The following is a 20,149-nucleotide window of genomic DNA, read 5'->3' as shown; positions in this document are numbered from 1 at the left end:
GAATTTTCACCTTGATCATTCTGCCCACTTCACTGAAAACTACAAAATAAGGGGGTTTACATTATCATATCATTACCACCTCTTCTAAGGTGGACTTTGTCTACCTTACAGGTGGGTTGACTATTATTTTTGAATGTGTAAGAAATATGAAAAGACTCAAAAATGTTAATAACTCTCAATTTTGATTTTCAGGATTTCTGTTTTCTGGTTTGTGTATTTACCAGGTAACTATAGTATTGGAAGACTACATTTAAATAATGTAAAATATGTGATCTAATTTTCAGGATCTTTAAAAGACCTTTGCATAATATTTTTTCTTGGTTAGGAGATTTTGTGGAACAATTTCCTCACATAATTCCAACGAAATATATAAAGCTCCAGGTGACCAAATTATTCCCATGCTAGATGCTTATTAAAGAAGAGAATATTTGTTGCTCACACACAAATAACACGCTGAATGTGACTTGATACAGCAAAAAAGCATATGCTTTTATTGCCACAATTTATAAGACTGAGGAATGTTTAAGGAACAGCTCTTACCATGTGAACCCTGCCTTACTACAACTAATTATTAATTATATAATGATGAAAAACAAACAATGAGTTTTCTTTCTTGAAAAACAAACTGTACTTACAGGCTGCTGAGGTAGTTGGTGAGACCTCTTCTGAACGTTGATTCCGTCAAGAAATGATTCATCATCCTAATAATTGATGCACCTGTGTGTGTACACCGTTGGTCATTAGTAATTTGTATTCTCATAGAATCTACTGTAAATCATTAGATTAAGAAAAAAGTCGAACATAAATAATTTCTTCTTCTAACTGATATTCTTGATAAAAGTTAATTCCTTTTATATCAGATTTAATTTAATTTCATAAAATATTTGAATCTCGGTTACAATTATTTCTCACCTGTCTCTGAACTAAGAATGAAAATAGGATGATATACTTTTCTTAGCTCTTCACTTTTTCCCAGCTGCTTTTGTTAGAGATGAAGTTATGGTTGCCATCAAATGCCACAGTTACCCAAGGACAATAGTATTTTAGTGTGAATAAAATATAAGAGTGGTATACATCCTAATATCTGTATGCAGTGAGTGTCCTCCATCTACGATAAAAGACAGTTTTCAACATTTGTGGATTATTTAATATAGAACGGTTTTAGCAAGAAATCCACAATACTCTTTACTGGTTCCACATTACAAGGGAAAATCTTAAGAACATAAGAACATAAGAACATAAGAAAGTGGGATACTGCAGGAGGCCGACTGGCCCATACAGGGCATATCTATTTCACACCCATCCCAGCACTTCCATGTGCCTATCCAACTTCGTCTTGAAGCTCCCTAGCGTCCCCGATCCTACTATAGCACTCGGTAGCCTATTCCACATATCCACAACTCTATTACCAAACCAGTGCTTGCCTATATCCTTTCTGAATCGGAATTTATCGAATTTAAAGCCATTTGTTCTAGTTATTTCGTTATTACTGAGCTTCAGAACATTTTCCATTTTACCCTTGTTAATCCCACTTACCCACTTGTACACCTTTATCATATCTCCCCTAACTCTACGCCTCTCTAATGAATGTAAGCCTAAGCTTTTCAGTCTTTCTTCATATGGAAGGTTTCTAATATTATGGATCATTTTTGTCATTCTTCTTTGTACTCTCTCCAAAGAATCTATGTCCATTCTATAATAAGGACACCAGAACTGAACCGCATAATCCATGTGTGGCCTCACTAATGCTAGGTAAAGTTTCAAGATAACGTCAGCAGTTCTGTTACTCACAGACCTAGATATGAACCCAAGAATCCTGTTTGCCTTGTTGCGAACGCTAATACATTGTTTCTAGGTTTCAAGTCGTTGCTAACAAATACCTAGATCTTTTCACAAACTGAGTTTTCTATTTCCGTGTTACCTAGTTTATACTTAACGTTTGTATTCGTCTTCCCTATCTGTAGTACCTTGCATTTATCAGTATTAAAATTCATTTGCCAGTCTACTGACCACTCATGTAAGGTATCTAGATCTCTTTGAAGGTGTTCAAAGTCACTGTCTGAATTTATCACTCCCCATTTTGGTATCATCTGCAAATTTACTAATCCTACTAGTTATGCCTAAATCAAGATCATTAATGAATATAACAAACAGCAGAGGGCCTAATACAGATCCCTGGGGAACTCCGCTTTTGACCGCACCCCAGTCTGACTTTAATCCATTTATGCTGACTCTTTGTTTCCTACCAGTTAACCATGACCTAATCTATTTTAATACTGATCCACCTATTCCATGTGCTTCTACCTTCCTTATCAATCTCTCATGAGGGACTCTATCGAATGCTTTACTGAAATCTAAATAAATTATATCATATGACTTATCATTATCTACAGCTTCATATACTTCTGAGAAAAAGCTAAGCAAATTTGTGAGACAAGAACGTCCCTGGGTGAACCCGTGCTGAGAAGAATGAATTAAGTTGAATGTTTCAAGGTGGCTTCTGATTTTTGTAGCAATAATTGACTCTAGCAACTTACCTATGATTGACGTGAGACTAATGGGACGGTAATTTGATGCTATTGATTTATCACCCTTTTATGAAAATCGGAACTACATTTGCAAGTTTCCAAGCTTCTGGCACTAGGCCCGATTCTAATGACTTATTAAATAAAACTGCTAATGGATTACTCAACTCATCTCTACATTCTTTTAATATTCTAGCATATACCTCGTCTGGACCAGGCGATTTATGAGGCTTCAGTTTGTTAATTACTTTAAGCACATCGTTACTAGTAATATTGATATTCATCAACATATTTTCTATACTGTCGTTATATACCTTATGAACTTCTGGAAACTGTGCTAGGTTTTCATTTGTGAATACGGAGCGAAAATGACTATTTAACGTACTACACATTTCTAACTCATCATCAGTCATTTCTCCTGTCATAGTTTTAAGGGGACCTATTGTATCTCTAACCTTTGATTTATACAGTTGATAAAAAGCTTTGGGGTTATTTTTCGATTCGTTTGCTACCTTGATTTCATAATTTCTCTTTGCTTTCCTAATTTCTGTTTTTACCTGTCTTGTTAGGTTCTGATAGTAACCAAGTAAGTGATTTTCGCCTTTCTTAACTTTTCTATATACTCCTTTCTTTTTCCCTAGAAGATCTAAGAGTCTATTATTCATCCATTTTGGTTGGTTCCGTATCGATCTGAATTTTCTTTTAGGGATGTGTTTATTTTGGGCATTATTGATTGTCGCAATAAATTGTTCATAAGTAGCTGCTAAATTAAATTCGGGGTTATCCCGTCCTAAGTTGACAGTTTCCAGAGGTGTGGGGGGGATTAATCTTTTGACCATAGGGTCATCCCTTAGGTCTCTCCTTAAGCTACCGTAATTAGCCTTCCTAAAATCCGGGATCAAGGCCGAATTTTCCTTCTTCCTGCCATCCCATATTATGTTAAAATATATGGCTTTATGATCACTGTTTCCTAGTTCGTCTCCAATCCCAACATCTTTTACTAGATTTTCATTATTACTGAGAACTAAATCGAGGATATTATTTCCTCTAGTGGGCGAGTTTATGAATTGATATAAAAAACTATCTTGTACTACTTCTAGAAAATCTTCAGATTCATTATCGCTAAGTTGATTTTTCCAATCTATGCCTGAAAAGTTGAAATCGCCTAGAATACATACATTGTTTCTATCAGATGCCTTCTTTATTTCCTCCCATAGCAATTTACCATCGTTCCTACTCAAATTAGGTGGTCTATATATAACACCAATGACTACGGATTCACTGCCCTCACCAATCTCTACCCAAATACTTTCATTGTCGCTATTTGTTTTAATGTTTGATTTATTGCAGCTTTTTAATGACACCCTGATATACACTGCTACACCGCCACCTCTCCTTCCTACTCTGTCAAATTTAAATAGGTTATATCCTGGAATATGAAATTCTGCTAAAAAATGCTTGCTGTTTGAATTTATCCATGTTTCCGTTATTGCAATTATATCTATGTTCTCTTTACTAACAATGGCCCTGAGCTGGTCCATTTTGTTACACAGGCTTCTACTATTAGTATAATAAACACTCAATATATTTCTTCCGTTTCTATCTGTTTTACATTTATCACTTTGATGTTTGTTATTATGACTAACTATATTTTCAGCATTATCTACTTCTGTTTCACTACTTCCCAGGACCTGCTTGTTTTTTGACTCCCATTTTCCCCGACCCCTCTCTACTGGCGAAACCCCCCCTTCGGAGTGACAATTTCACGCTCCAGGGATGCAGACAATGTCTTTACCCCCTCACGAGACAAGTGTACTCCGTCGCGAAGTTACAGGTAGTCGTTGCCATAAAATCGTTGCCAGTCATCAATGAATGCCCAACCATTGTTTGCACAATCTTGTCTAACAAATCTGCTAACGTTTTTTAGGAAAGTCTTCTAGGTAGTAGATAATGACGAAAATTACGATGTTATTTACTTAGACTTTAGCAAAGCATTTGACAGAGTACCGCATCAGAGGCTTCTGAGAAAAATTAAGGCTCATGGTATCGAGGGGAAAGTTTTAAATTGGATAAAATCATGGCTCACCGATAGAACGCAAAGGATCAGCGTAGATGGTGTTAAATCTGAGTGGGGCCGTGTAACCAGTGGGGTTCCCCAGGGGTCAGTACTAGGCCCACTCTTGTTCATAATCTACATAAACGATTTAGATACTGGGATCAGCAGTGACATAAGCAAGTTTGCGGATGACACCAAAATAGGGCGGCAAATTAATTCAGGGCAGGATGCAAATGCATTACAGGAGGATCTAAATAAACTGCAGGGGTGGTCTGAAAAATGGCAAATGAAATTCAACACCAGCAAGTGCAGCGTACTTAATATTGGAAGAACAAATACTTATATGTATACAGCCTTAACAACATCAACCTAGAGAAGTCGACTTGTGAAAGAGACCTAGGGGTACTTGTAAACCCGGACCTACGACCTAGAAAACAGTGCGTTAATGTTCAAAATAAGGCAAACAGAGTATTGGGTTTTATATCTAGAAGTGTAAGCAACACGAGTGCAGAGGTCTTATTGCTACTATATCTTGCGCTAGTTAGGCCGCACCTCGATTATGCGGTTCAGTTCTGGTGCCCCTATTATAGAATGGATATAAATTCACTAGAGTCGGTGCAGCGAAGAATGACAAAAATGATTCCGGGACTTAGAAACCTTCCATATCAGGATAGGTTAAAGAAGCTTAACTTGCATTCCCTAGAAAGACGAAGAGTGCGGGGAGATATGATAGAAGTAATTAAGTGGGTGAAAGGAATCAATAAAGGGGATATAGATAAAGTTCCTATAATATCCGAGCAGGATAGGACTCGGAGCAACGGATTCAAGTTGGATAAGTTTAGGTTTAGGAGGGAGATAGGAAGAAACTGGTTCACAAATAGGGTGGTGGACGAGTGGAACAAGCTTAGCAACTTTGTAGTAAGTGCGGGAACTCTGGAAAGTTTCAAAAGGAGACTAGATAGATTCATGGATGATAGAGAGTGGTAGTAACTCTCGACAGGAGCTGCCATGCACAGGCCAACCGGCCAATTGCAGACTCCTTATTTTCTTATGTTCTTATGTTCTTATTACACCATTAAGGAGGGAGGGTGGGGCAAGCTCTTAATTTAGCAAAGGTTCCATCTCGGAACTGTCTAAAATGCAAGTGGAGAGAATCTTTTCCATGACTTAAATGGTCTTATTTATGCCACCTATAGGTATCTCCCTGGCATCCAGCCGTAAAACTTCGCATCTTCATGCCAGATGGCAACCGGGTCACTGAAGATGTGCCCATCTTTTGGTCTTTGCTGCATTATCCTTGCGGCCGCCCTGGGTTTGTGGTGGATAGAAGGGTATATTCCCTACTATGATGATGATTCCACTTAAGCTTGATTTCTATGAACTTGTTACCTGTCAACTCTGATGCTAATGTACACCAAATTTCGACTGCGTTATCATAGTTAATAGAGACATCTGTTTCAATTCATGTAGACAACGACACAAGGCTGTCTGGTGCATATCACATTTAAGAAGGGTTTTAAATAATTTCTTCAACCTATCTTTGTCAATGGTATCCAGACAGCCAGGTGTTTTCAATAACGCATAATTATAATTATAAGGGATGCGGAGGTAAGAATGTGGGTACGCAGCTCACTTGAAAAGGCATGGCTAGTATCATGTACTGTATGTTATGGATCCTTTCGTCTACACCGTCTCTCACAGCTCAGTGAGTCCACTTCCTACCATATTTCCCAGAAATGACATAAGGATGCGTGATTCACCAAGTCTCACTACAAGTCCTCCGCAGCAGCTACTATTTTTGCTGCTTTGATGTTCAAATGTGACTTAAGAACATAAGAACATAAGAAAATAAGGAGTCTGCAATAGACCGGTTGGCCTGTGCATGGCAGCTCCTGTCGAGAGTTACTACCACTCTCTATCATCCATGAATCTATCTAGCCTCCTTTTGAAACTTTCCAGAGTTCCCGCACTTACTACAAAGTTGCTAAGCTTGTTCCACTCGTCCACCACCCTATTTGTGAACCAGTTTCTTCCTATCTCCCTCCTAAACCTAAACTTATCCAACTTGAATCCGTTGCTCCGAGTCCTATCCTGCTCGGATATTATAAGAACTTTATCTATATCCGCTTTATTGATTCCTTTCACCCACTTAAATACTTCTATCATATCTCCCCGCACTCTTCGTCTTTCTAGAGAATGCAAGTTAAGTTTCCTTAACCTATCCTGATATGGAAGGTTTCTAAGTCCCGGAATCATTTTTGTCATTCTTCGCTGCACCGAATCTAGTGAATTTATATCCATTCTATAATAGGGGCACCAGAACTGAACCGCATAATCGAGGTGCGGCCTGACTAGCGCAAGATATAGTTGCAATAAGACCTCTGCACTCTTGTTACTTACACTTCTAGATATAAAACACAATACTCTGTTTGCCTTATTTCGAACATTAACGCACTGTTCTCTAGGTCGTAGGTCCGGGCTTACAAGTACCCCTAGGTCTTTTTCACAAGTCGACTTCTCTAGGTTGATGTTGTTAAGGCTGTATACATTATAAGTATTTGTTCTTCCAATATTAAGTACGCTGCACTTGCTGGTGTTGAATTTCATTTGCCATTTTTCAGACCACCCCTGCAGTTTATTTAGATCCTCCTGTAATGCATTTGCATCCTGCCCTGAATTAATTTGCCGCCCTATTTTGGTGTCATCCGCAAACTTACTTATGTCACTGCTGATCCCAGTATCTAGATCGTTTATGTAGATTATGAACAAGAGTGGGCCTAGTACTGACCCTTGGGGAACCCCACTGGTTACACGGCCCCACTCAGATTTAACACCATCTACGCTGACCCTCTGCGTTCTATCGGTGAGCCATGATTTTATCCAATTTAAAACTTTCCCCTCGATACCATGCGCCTTAATTTTTCTCAGAAGCCTCTGATGCGGTACTCTGTCAAATGCTTTGCTAAAGTCTAAATAAATAACATCGTAATTTTCGTCATTATCTACTACCTCGAAGACTTTCCTAAAAAAACGTTAGCAGATTTGTTAGACAAGATTTTCCCTTTGTAAACCCATGTTGAGAGTCGTAGATTAATTTGCTTTTCTCTAGATGCGATCGGATGCTATCTGCTATGATTGATTCAAGAAATTTCCCCACTACTGACGTCAAACTGATCGGCCGGTAATTTGGCGCTGATGCTCTTTCTCCCTTTTTGATTATGGGTACTACATTTGCCTGTTTCCACAAGTCTGGCACAACTCCAGTGTCTAATGATTTTGTAAATAAGTTTACGAGGGGTCTGCTAATCTGTTCCCTACACTCTTTCAAGACTTGAGGGAAAATTTCATCCGGCCCTGGGGATTTTGTTTTCTTTAGTTTATTTATCTTCTTAAGAACATCCTCTTTTCTGATAGTGATATTCTTTAATTTCTCTTCTTCCTTTCCCTTAAATATCAGTTCCACCTCTGGAATTTCATGGCAAATTTCTTCTGTGAAAACTGATAAGAAGTAGCTGTTCAATGCTTTGCTTATTTCTTCACTGCCATTTATCACTTCTCCCCTCCCTGACTTTAAAGGCCCAACTTTGTCCTTGACCTTTGTCCTATATACCTGGAAAAATCCCTTGGGATTCGCCTTGGATTCTCTTGCTATTTTGATTTCATAGTCTCTCTTTGCTTTCCTTACATTTTTCTTAACATTCCTAGATAGTTCATTATACCTGTTTCTGAGCTGCTCCTCCCCTCCCTTTAATTTCTTATATATTCCTTTCTTTATTCCTATGTCATGTTTAAGTTTTCTGGTCATCCACCTTGGCTCATTCTTATTTGACCTAATTTTTCTGTATGGTATATTTTGTTCTTGTGCTTTATGTAGTATACTAGTGAATATATTATAACGCATCCCTCGCTCGCTGGCTAACAGTGTGGAAATATCTAAAAGTTACAGTGCGACAGTCAACTCCTCCCATTGTCAACCTTGCTTCGAAATGTTTCCAGCAGCCAAAACAAATTTGGAATAGAATCGCGACGTCATAAACGAGATTATTTAATGAGCTGCCGCACCCTTCTCGAGATAACCTCTACATTTCTTCACTTTACTCCAGACTCCCAACTCACTCCTCAATGTTTCAACCTGTAGTAGTCCGATAAGACACCAACATCCATTTCTCTTAGGTCTATGGGCGTGCCAGCCTTAAATACGATTTAGTGTAACTATTGTGTGTCATACGTGTGTACTTACCCAGTGATCATTTACTACTGGACACGACACTTTTCTGGCCAGTGAACTTAGTGTCACGTGCGTTACTTTCCTTATAAGTGTTTTTTTTAATATTAGTATTTAGTACTGCGTAGTTATAAGTAAATTACTATATCTGTTTAAGTACCCATCATAGGTGATTTGTGACCCTATTGACACTATTACATTTATTATATATTTAACATTTTCTCGAGATAACAACTTATTTGCTCACGAGTGGAACTTACAGCTAACGTTTTTACCTAAGCTACCTCACCCCGCCAGGATTCGAACCCACGATCTTATGATTATGACCTGGGAACGTTACCTCCAGCAATACAGGTGGCTGCATTTATAATGTTCCTTGCAAGGAATGTAATATGTTTTACTTAGGCCAGACAGGTAAAGATCTTGAAAACTAGACTTAAACAACATAAATATAGTGTTAGGACAGGCCAGGAATCCAATGCTCTGTTTGTTCATTTGAGGGATAATAAGCATTGCATTGACTGGGATAATGCCTCCTCAATATTACCTTGTAATTCAATTGACAGTAGGAACATTATAGAATCTAGTCTCATTAAACATACCGAATCGGTCAACATGAATTTGAGTAATGGTATGTACAAACTGGATAATTTCGTAATTAAGAAGATTTGTAACCAGGTGAGAAGGTTGGGTCAGTTTACCCTCTGATTTGACTACCGACTGCTGCAGTGCTTTTTTGAAGATTAGAAGGGTTATTACCTAATACCTGACCATTGTGGGATTGATCTCACCCTCCTCTGTATATATATACCTTGTTTTGTACTTCTCTTTAGTCTGTACTCACCCCTGAAGATATGAATTACACGAAACCGCTTGGGAACGTCGTATTTTCTTCTTTCCTTGTGGTCAGCATATATATATATATATATATATATATATATATATATATATATATATATATATATATATATATATATATATATATATATATATATATATATATATATATATATATATATATATATATCATGTATATCAACAATGAAAACGTGGATAAGATAAATCTTGATAAAATCACACAGGGAAAAGGGATACAATGAAGCACCTTAGCTTTCGTCTTTATTCAAGACATCTTCAGAGGCAACTGAATTACATGGTCAGAGAGAGGCTTAAATACACAGGGTGACCTTACTAAACATGAGGTCAGGTCATAATCATGACATCCACTAATCCGCACACCAACACCACCACACACGCAAAGGAGCTTAAGAGAAAGCGCTTCGTGACTTATCAAGTCAGGTAAAATATATGGGACCCACTAATCATCTATCCTACATCTAACTCCAATGCTTTAAAAGCATTTTTAACCTTGGGCCGCTGACAAATAAATTTGTGTAACATATTATCAGTTTTGTACTTACCATCACTCTGGTTTATAGAATTCAATTCCCTAATCAAACTAGCTTCAACCAGAAGTCTTTCTGTGACAAATGATGATTTGTACACTTCTAAGCTGTTATCCCTTCCACGGGATGAATATTGCTCCTAACATGAACGAACAGTGCACTACTTGCAGATGCTGTTCTGATATTGTACTTGTACTGTTTAATTCTGAGTTGCAATGCTTTCCCAGTCTGTCCTACATAATTTCCACTACAGTTGCTACATGGAATGCAGTCAACACTTCCATTTACATTCAAGTTTGGGCTATTCTTGATTAATATATTGGTAATAGTAGAGTCATACTTAAAAACAACGTTAATGTTTAATAATTTAAGGGACTGAACTAACGGGACAAATTCATTGCGATAAGGCAGAGTCAAAATATTCTTAAATGTAGGAATTTGCCTAGTTTGAGTAGAATGAAAGGATTTTTTTAGCCATTTAAAACAATGATCAACAAACAATGAAGGGTACCCAAGTTTTTGTGCAATAGATTGAATGTGTTTCAGTTCTTCATCAATAAATTCAGCGACACAATACGCAAACATCTCAAAAACATAACAGAAAAAAACTGACATTTTGGTAGATTCCAGGTGACTCGATAAAAAATGTATGAAACGGTCTACCTGTGTAGGCTTTCTGTACACCTTAAATTTATAGTTATGACCATTTCTAATGATAACCATATCAAGAAATGGAAGGGATCCATTTATTTCTATTTCAATTTTGAAAGTAATACTAGGGACAAGATCATTAAGCTTGTCTAAAAATTCCAGTGGGTCACTGTTTCTAGGCCAAAGACAAAGAACATCATCTACATATCTATACCATGGAGGAATAAAGTCCCCTATATTGGGTAGTAATCTAGCCTCAAAAAACTCCATATAAATACAGGCTAAAGGAGCAGAAACACAATTACCCATGCTCATGCCAAATATTTGCTTGTAAAACTTCCCATTTGCTCTAAACACATTGTCAGTAACGCATAACTCTATCAATTTGAGAAAAGTATCATGTTCAATACTCAAATCTAGCAGTTGCAATTTATCTTTAAGGAATGAAAGTAGGTCTTTCACTGGTACTCTAGTGAAAAGTGAATTTACATCAAAACTTATTAATTCAGATGGTTCATTGTGTTTCTTGAGTTTATCAATTAAATCACTGCTGTTGTGTATATGTGAAATAGATATTTGGCCTGTAAGAGGGGATAGCATCCTCACCAACCAAGTGGATAATTTGTACGCAACAGAACCCACAGAACTCACGATAGGACGTAATGGATTGTTAAGCTTATGTGTTTTTGATCATTCCATACGTATACGGTAAAGTGGGATTGATTTGAGAGAGCTGTTTGATGAGATCGGGGTTCTTTTTCAATAACACCTTCATTTTGGAATTGAATAACTTATTAATATTTTCCAGGGGATCTTTTGTAAGCTCACAATTCATTACCAAGTGATGAAAGCACTTATTGTGAGCTTACAAAAACAATGATTTAATTGATAAACTCAAGAAACACAATGAACCATGTGAATTAATAAGTTTTGATGTAAATTCACTTTTCACTAAGGAACCAGTGCAAGACCTACTTTAATTTTTTTAAAGATATATTGCAACTGTTAGATTTGACTATTGAACATGATACTTTTCTCAAATTGGTAGAGTTATGCGTTACTGACAATGTGATAAGAGCAAATGGGAAGTTTTACAAGCAAATATTTGGCATGAGCATGGGCAAGTGTCTTTCTGATCCTTTAGCCTGTATTTATAAAAAGTTTTTTGAGGCTAGATTACTACCCAATATAGGGGATTTCATTCCTCCATGGTATAGATATGTAGATGATGTTCTTTGTCATTGGCCTAGAAACAGTGACCCACTGGAATTTTTAGACAAGCTTAATTATCTTGTCCCTAGTATTACTTTCAAAATTGAAAGAGAAATAAATGGATCCCTTCCATTTCTTGATACGCTTATCATTAGAAATGGTCATAACTATAAATTTAAGGTGTACAGAAAGCCTACACAGGTAGACAGTTTCATACATTGTTTGTCGAGTCATCTGGAATCTACCAAAATGTCAGTTTTTTCTGCTATGTTTTTGAGATGTTTGGGTATTTGTGACGCTGAATTTATTTATGAAGAACAGAAACACATTCAGTCCATTGCACAAAAACTTGGGTACCATTCATTGTTTGTTGATCATTGTTTTAAAAGGGCTAAAAGTCCTTTCATTCTACTCAAACGAGGCAAGTTCCTACATTTATGAAAATTTTGACTACCTTATTGCAATGAATTTGTCCCGTTAGTTCAGTCCCTTAAATTATTAAATATGAACGTTGTTTTTAAGTATGACTCTACTATTACCAATATATTAATCAAGAATAGCCCAACCTTGAATGTAAATGAAAGTGTTTACTGCATTCCATGTAGCAACTGTAATGGAAATTATGTAGGACAGACTGGGAAAGCATTGCAACTTAGAATTAAACAGTACAAGTACAATATTAGAACAGCATCTGGAATCAGTGCACTGTTCGTTCATGTTAGGAGCAAAAATCATCCCATGGATTGGGAAAACAGCTTAGAAGTGTACAAACCATCATTATTGGGGCAGCTAAATGCAATTTTTCAAGAGAATTATGCAAATTGTGATACAAGCACCAAATTTGGCATGGTTACTAGTCAAGTCTGCCTGATTGGCCATTTAAAAATTCATGTTGGCGGCCATTTTTCAAGATGGCCGCCATATTGACCTTCAAAAGTTGATTTTTCTTATAGAAATTGATGTAGTTGGTCAATCCGCGTGATCTTGGTGTCGATATGTATGTTTTCAAGCATGCTCAGATGATTTTTATAGTTTTAAGTCCACTGTGACATTTTTATCCACACTAAAAAAAAGTACTCACTACTAGCACTGGTTCCTGTGACTTCTCCTGACAGTACATCCTTGTGCATTTACTGCTGTTCACATATGCAGCTGCAAAGTGCTGTGCAGGAATGTCCAGAGCGAAAGCATTTGCATCTCTGGTTGCAGTCTTTCTTACAGGAACATTTGGTCACCTCCTGACAGCATGTCGTAATCGGGGGAAGAGTCGTCCAACGTATCTGCCATGCCTCTCCCTTCTACGTCCATCCCCAGTTGACAGGACTGCTGGTTTCTGGATTGGAGATTGTTGCCTGGCCCCAGATGATACCAGCCTGGTAGGTAGCCCGCTTTGCATGTTCCTTGAGGGCTGCCTGGGTTGGTGGAATGGAGTCATATGGTCTCTGCTTGCGGGAAAAGAGATTTAGTCTTGCCTCATCTACACCAGTGGCTGCACTAGATCTGTCGTACATGAGGACAACAAATATTTCCAGCTTCTGCAGGTCAACATCAGCAACTGTTGTTGGACATTGGCTGAGTTTGGTTAATGTTTCTGAAACTTCATCACAGACATTCCATGTCTGCCATGCAGATTTCTTTCCTTTCCCACGGAAGCCAGACACAACGTCACAGTCAGTGAAAGCATGGAAGTATAGGATCCCACTAGCTTTCTTAGGCCATATCGCAGAAACTACATCATGAACTGGAATCCATCGATGACTGGCTCCTTGGCCAAAGGCAATCCACATGTTATCAAGACCAAGCTCCTGTAGTGATGGCAGTACAGATACTGCTATGACGACCACGTCAGTGCCATTGGCTTTGATGATGAGGGACTTGCTACCTTCCATTGCTGCATCCCTAACATGTACAAATATTCGTGTGTCTGCCTCCTCATGACAGCCTGGAGCCACAGCTTCTAGGGACTTCTCTGTGTTGCTAATGGCATCTTCTCCTTTGTCACAACCACCATGCTTGTCGTCTGTGCTTCACACATTTTCTCCGCGAGAAAATGGAATAGTTCTGTCTTGTTTTTGTCATCTCGCAGAAAGCTTCTCCAGTTTTTGGAAGTCTTACTGGTTCCTGTAGCTCTTCTCCTGATCCCCTGTCCTCGTTTCGACCTGGCTTCAGACTTCAGACTTGACTTTTTGTACACATCAAACACTACATCCACCCTATTGTATTTGGCACCATAGAATTCCACTTTGGGCAGGATGTCTTCACTGGCATAGGCATCAAAAGTCTTTGAGGTGCGTGGAGGCAGGGCATTGATCAGTGCTGAGCCATCTATGATGATAGCATCTCCATGTGGTTCTCTATCTATAGCATTCACTTGTGCTTGAAGAATTTCAGCCAGCTGTGACTTCTGACATGTATGAAGCTTGCCATTGTCACTGAGGGAGGCAGAAGCTGACTAGTTCTCATGCTTGAATAATTCTTGCAAGTCATACTGTCTGTTCTGACTGGAGATGAAGAATCGCGAGAACAGCTGACAGTCATCTTTCAATACCTTCTCTTTGGAACTGCTAACAACGTGGTCATGTTTGAAGGAGGATCTGTTCTTCTTGATTGGATGGTGGAACAAACATTTACCTTCATTCTTTAGTCCCTCTAAGAATGACTGGAATTGCTCTTTTCCTCTGTCATGGTGTTTACCAACCATTTTAGCAATATCTGGATCTACAATGTTCTTTGTGTCTAACACCAGAAGGTCAGATGACTCTTCTTGGAAAGGGTTGCCCATCTCCCACAGCACCTTGGAATGTGCTTCCACCTTCTCAAAGAAAGATTTCTGTGCACTCAGGGTCTGCTCATGATGTCGGCTGCTGGTGGTGGTTCCATCTTTTGCACCTGACGCAGCTTCATATCCAGCAACAAGACGACTCACTTCAGGTCCAGCCACCATCCACCTACGAAGTGCTGCTGGGTCCTCAGCCAACCCAATTGCTCCTCCATCGCCTTTAATCACTGCATTGTTTTGTTCAGGGGCTTGATCAATAGCAATGGCAGAGAACTCTCTTCCTGACTTGTGGACAACAAAGTTCCCCTTGTAGAACTCCCTCGCTACCTCTGGATGTTGTTGCTCAAGGCACATCATGTCTCGAAGGTGTATTGGAAGCCAACGGGCATAATTAACATTGTTGTTCGCAAAAAAGTAGGGGATCAGCTCTGATAGTGCTTCAAGGTAGAGTTTGAAATTGCCTTCCCTGAATGAGCGGATCAACATGAAGATGTTGAGCTCCATGTCGAGCACAAGGTTCCAGAATTGGAACTGTGAACTCTCAAGCCTCCGTTGTTTACACCAGTCTTCAAAGCTCAAAGATGACCTTTCAGACTCATCAGAGCAATAGTCCTGGTATGCCTCCTTCATCAGTTTGTACAAGCTGCATGCTGTGACTTGATGTGCTAGTCTTGTCTTAGTTACACTTGATACAGACAGAAAGGACTCTGCTGTACCAGATGAAGCCACTCCTGCTTCAACAAGGGAACCGGTCCAACCACTGTCTTGTAGTAGCGTTCCTAATGATCTCAGTGCAGCCATCTTTATCTGAAGTCCCCCGAACATAATAACATACCTGTCTTCTCCAAACTTAGGCCAATGCCATTGGATTTGTTTTGCCAGGGCATACAGTGGCTGGTCAGCAGCTATGACTGGGATCTGACCTGGGTTCAGAAAAGCCACTGTATCACGAACCTTTTCCATGACATGCTTGATGGTTGCCACACCATCCAGATAACTAAAACCCCGTTATCCTTGGCTGGGCTCTCCCGTGCTGGCACGTCCTGTCAATTCAGGTGCGGCTGCTTAACTGATTTGGGGTTGGTTAAGCAGCATTTGCGACACTAAGCTGTTGCAGTATGACATGCTTTTTCTTAGATGACACTGAACCCCATGCTGGGTTGCACAGCAGTGATGTCACCAGTGTGCCCTGGTAATGCCCGACAATCACTCCCTCACATGCAGCGACCCTCTGCATGCTACCCTCACCTAGTTGGAAAAAACATAAAACCAGTACATAAAACCAGTCATAAATAAGACAAATATATATATCTGAGAGTGTCGGAAATAGAAACAAAAAATCAACTGAGCATGCTTGAAAACATATATATATCGACACTAAGATCATTTAGATTGACCAACTACATCAATTTCTATAACAAAATCATCTTTCAAAGGTCAATTTGGCAGCCATCTTGAAAAATGGCCGCCATCTTGGATTTCAAAATGGCCAATTAGGCAGATTTGACAAGTAGCCCCTAGGGTATGATCATGCCAAATTTCATGTGGTGTATAAACATTTGCACGATTTTTCCATTATCCGCTCTACTACATGTGTCACAGAAAGACTTCTGGTTGAAGCTAGTTTGATTAGGGAATTCAATTCTATAAACCTTAGTGATGGTCAGTACAAAACTGATAATATGTTACAGAAATTTATTTGTCAGTGGCCCAAGGTTAAAAATGCTTTTAAAGCATTGGAGTTAGCTGTAGGATAGATGATTAGTGGGTCACATATTTTTGACCTGACTTAAGTTGACTAGTCACGTCACCCTTTCTATTTAAGCTCCTTTGCGTGTGTGGTGGTGTTGGTGTGTGGATTAGTGGATGTTATGTTTATGACCTGACCTCATGTTTAGAAAGGTCACCCTGTGCACTTAAGCCTCTCTCTGTCCATGTAATTCAGTTGCCTCTGAAGATGTCTTGAATAAAGACGAAAGGTAAGGTGCTCCATTGTTTTCATTTTCCCTGTGTGATTTTATCAATATATATATATATATATATATATATATATATATATATATATATATATATATATATATATATATATATATATAGCCCAATAAAGCACGCAGACTTCTACATACAATCAACACCTCACCCCGCCAGGATTCGAACCCATTAGGAGGTTGTGAATTTATCATTTGTATCACTTAGGTGGTCAGAGTAACGTTTTACCAAATCCGGCTTCGAAACACAAGGATCCTTATATATTTCAGTAGCCCAATAAAGCACTCAGACATCTACATATAATCAACACCTCACCCCGCCAGGATTCGAAGCCGGATTTGGTAAAACGTTACTCTCACCACCTAAGTGATACGGGTAGTCCCCATTAAAGGTTCACGGCGCCATAAGCTCGTTGAACAGGCTTTGTGTGAAATATAACAGGGTCTAGGACTGCTTTTAGTATCCTGGTGGTCTACTGGTAGCGTTCCCCGGTCACAGTCGTGGGCCGTGGGTTGGAATCCTGGCTGGGTGAGGTGTTGATTATATGTAGAAGTCTGCGTGCTTTATTGGGCTAATGAAATATATATGGATCCTCGTGTTTCGAAGCCGGATTTGGTAAAACGTTACTCTGACCACCTAAGTGATACGGGTAGTCCCCATTAGAGGTTCACGGCGCCATAAGCTCGTTGAACAGGCTTTGTGTGAAATATAACAGAGTCTTGTACTGCTTTTAGTATCCTGGTGGTCTAGAGGTAGCGTTCCCAGGTCACAGTCGTTGGCTGTGGGTTCGAATCCTGGCTGTGTGAGGTGTTATATATATATATGTATATATATATATATATATATATATATATATATATATATATATATATATATATATATATATATATATATATATATATATATATATATATCACTGTAGGTGGTGTGCGTGATCCGTATAAATGCTGATAAACCACAAGAAAACACGAAGTTCCCAAGCGCTTTCGTGTTTTTTTAATTTGTTAACTTTCCCGAAAATTTCAGCTTATTACAAAGATGTTCAAGATTAGGAATATATCTGAACTATTTCTCTTGCACTAGAATCCAAAGTTACCTGTTGTATGTTGGGTTTCCAGTGGACTTAACAAAATGTTAGGCCACCACTGACGATTTATTCCTTTCTGATTTTTTAAATATAATGGAAACGAGATCAAGCAATTAAAATACCGTCCTTATATCTGAGGGTTGGCGACCACTGCCCTCCAGAAAAAAAATATAGTTATGTTTTTTAGGACTGTTTTATTACCAATCCTCTGAGAACGTGCATCTCTCTAGGATCCAATTTGTATTTCAATTCATTTATCCCAGTCTCTGGCTTCCCTTGGTCCAATTACATCCCTGTTTATATGACTAAAATATCTTATTTTCTTTTTTTTATATCAATTTAGAATATTTTTCATGAAGTTCTCGCCAATATTGGTATTTCTTCATTTGCTTTTCTCTTTGTTTAACTTTTTTTTATTATTATCTAATAACACCACATTTCAACGGCCTCTAACCTCTTTCTTGAGTCCTCTGAAAGTGCCTACAATTCTGATTCATATAACAGTTCTGTCCATACAGAGCATTTCAGCAGCCCTTTTCACAAAGTAATATACCTTTAGATTAGTAAGTGTTTTTGAATAAATATTATAAATAACTCAAATAATTAAGACAATTTCTTGCTTTCGATCGCAAATTAAAGTTATAAACGAATAATTAATAGTTGCACACGTTGTTCTGGCTATATTGTTAATCACGCTGGAAAATAAATCCTGACAATTGTTCAGTTACACATTATAGTTGACATGAAGAGGTGATTTACCTTTAGAATAAGATATGCGATCAAATATTTCATTGATCTCATCAGGATGTCCAACAGGGATGCTAACTGGGTGTGATGATTCAAGCCAGTCCAAGGCAAACACACTCTGGAGGTCATCAGGTACAAATTGTTCCATCATATTCCAGCTGGGCTCAGCCTGCAAATGTCCGCCTATATGATTTCATCTTACTATAACTGTAACGTTTTAAGTGCTCCAATTGCATTAATAACATAATTTTGTGATAGCTTATTATTGTATTCGTCACATTCTTAACATAATTTATTGCTGCAAATTATAAATCAAGTTTTCTTTTTTACGTTTAATATACTCACTGTAATACTATGAAAAAAAACATAATACAGAGATAAAATTTATCGTTAATTATATTTTTTCTTTTCCTATGCCTTGGTTCGACTCTTACTGTATGTTCTACAATGCAGTACCTCTCTTCATGGGTTTACATAAAGTATTTGATGTTTAAATATTCAGTTCATGTCATTACAGCATTTTTACCTTTAATAGTTGAAACTTACGTGATCGACACCAATATATTCCATGAAACTGGCGAATCCCTCATTCAGCCAGAGATCAGTCCACCAGTCGGGGGTGACTAAGTTGCCGAACCACTGGTGCGCCAACTCATGTGCAACCACCACTGCCACACGCTGCTTGTTGTACGCAGCAGACACTGCTGGATCGTAGAGCATGGCAGTCTCCCTGCACAGTTGGTGACGTATAACTTCATTATTCCTTGCATAAATTTTCTTCATGACACATTGCATTATTTCTAATTGAAAAATTATAATTTCTTCAATTTTTTTAAACTTATGGAGGACATCGTACCAGGGTGGGGAGTCCAGGGGATGGCTGCTTCCTGAGCTTCTCTTCGTTTAAAAAGGATTTGGGTCCTAATCTGTAAGAGTGTCGAGGAACAACGTAGCTGTGTGTGGCCTTGTTACAGCCAGTTCTAAGTAAGGTCATCTGCTGCCCATTCCCCAAGATACCGACATGACCAGGGTATCCATAGGAATGTCATGAGGACGGCCCCTTCATCCTGAAGTGTGGATGTTAACCCTCGTATTCGGAGGATGAGGTCCTTATTTTCCCCAGATCCAAATGCAAGCAAGTGATCCCGTCGAGCAGACCTGGAATCGCAGCAGACAAGCAAGGGGCAGAAACCATCTGCTTTTCCTCAGCGAGAAGGGCAGCAAGGAGGGCTATTAGTTCAACCTTGAGGAGGATGCCCTGTCAGAAACTCTGAGAGACAGTTTGATAGGCTCAGGGCATGAGGACGGGAGATGCAGACACTGTGCCCCGGCCCTACCTGTAGCGGGTCAACAGAACCATCAGTGTAGTGACGACCCTACCTGGGGACCAGTGAGCGATCCTGAGAGGTGGTGGCTGCAGAGAATAACAGGGTTCACCTGGGATTTTGAGCGGTCCACTGAGGGCAATCACT

At 38.8% G+C, this 20,149-nt stretch overlaps 1 protein-coding gene across 1 annotated transcript in view; it reads right to left on the bottom strand.

Annotated features, from left to right (window-relative positions):
• The window catches only part of LOC121874655 (aminopeptidase N-like), a 121,925-nt gene that overhangs the window by 48,522 nt on the left and 53,254 nt on the right, over positions 1-20,149 (bottom strand). The window contains exons 6-8 of the mRNA XM_042378885.1: positions 19,224-19,407; positions 18,690-18,846; positions 636-717 (exon numbers count right to left, since the gene is read on the bottom strand). Coding sequence (XP_042234819.1) covers positions 636-717; positions 18,690-18,846; positions 19,224-19,407 — 423 coding nt within the window. The remainder of the gene's footprint in view (positions 1-635; positions 718-18,689; positions 18,847-19,223; positions 19,408-20,149) is intronic.

The sequence above is a fragment of the Homarus americanus genome, unplaced genomic scaffold (assembly GCF_018991925.1).
Source record: "Homarus americanus isolate GMGI-L3 unplaced genomic scaffold, GMGI_Hamer_2.0 scaffold34360, whole genome shotgun sequence".
Lineage (NCBI taxonomy): Eukaryota > Metazoa > Arthropoda > Malacostraca > Decapoda > Nephropidae > Homarus > Homarus americanus.
Note: the sequence above shows the minus strand (reverse complement) of the source record. Positions and strands in the feature narration are given on the sequence as shown.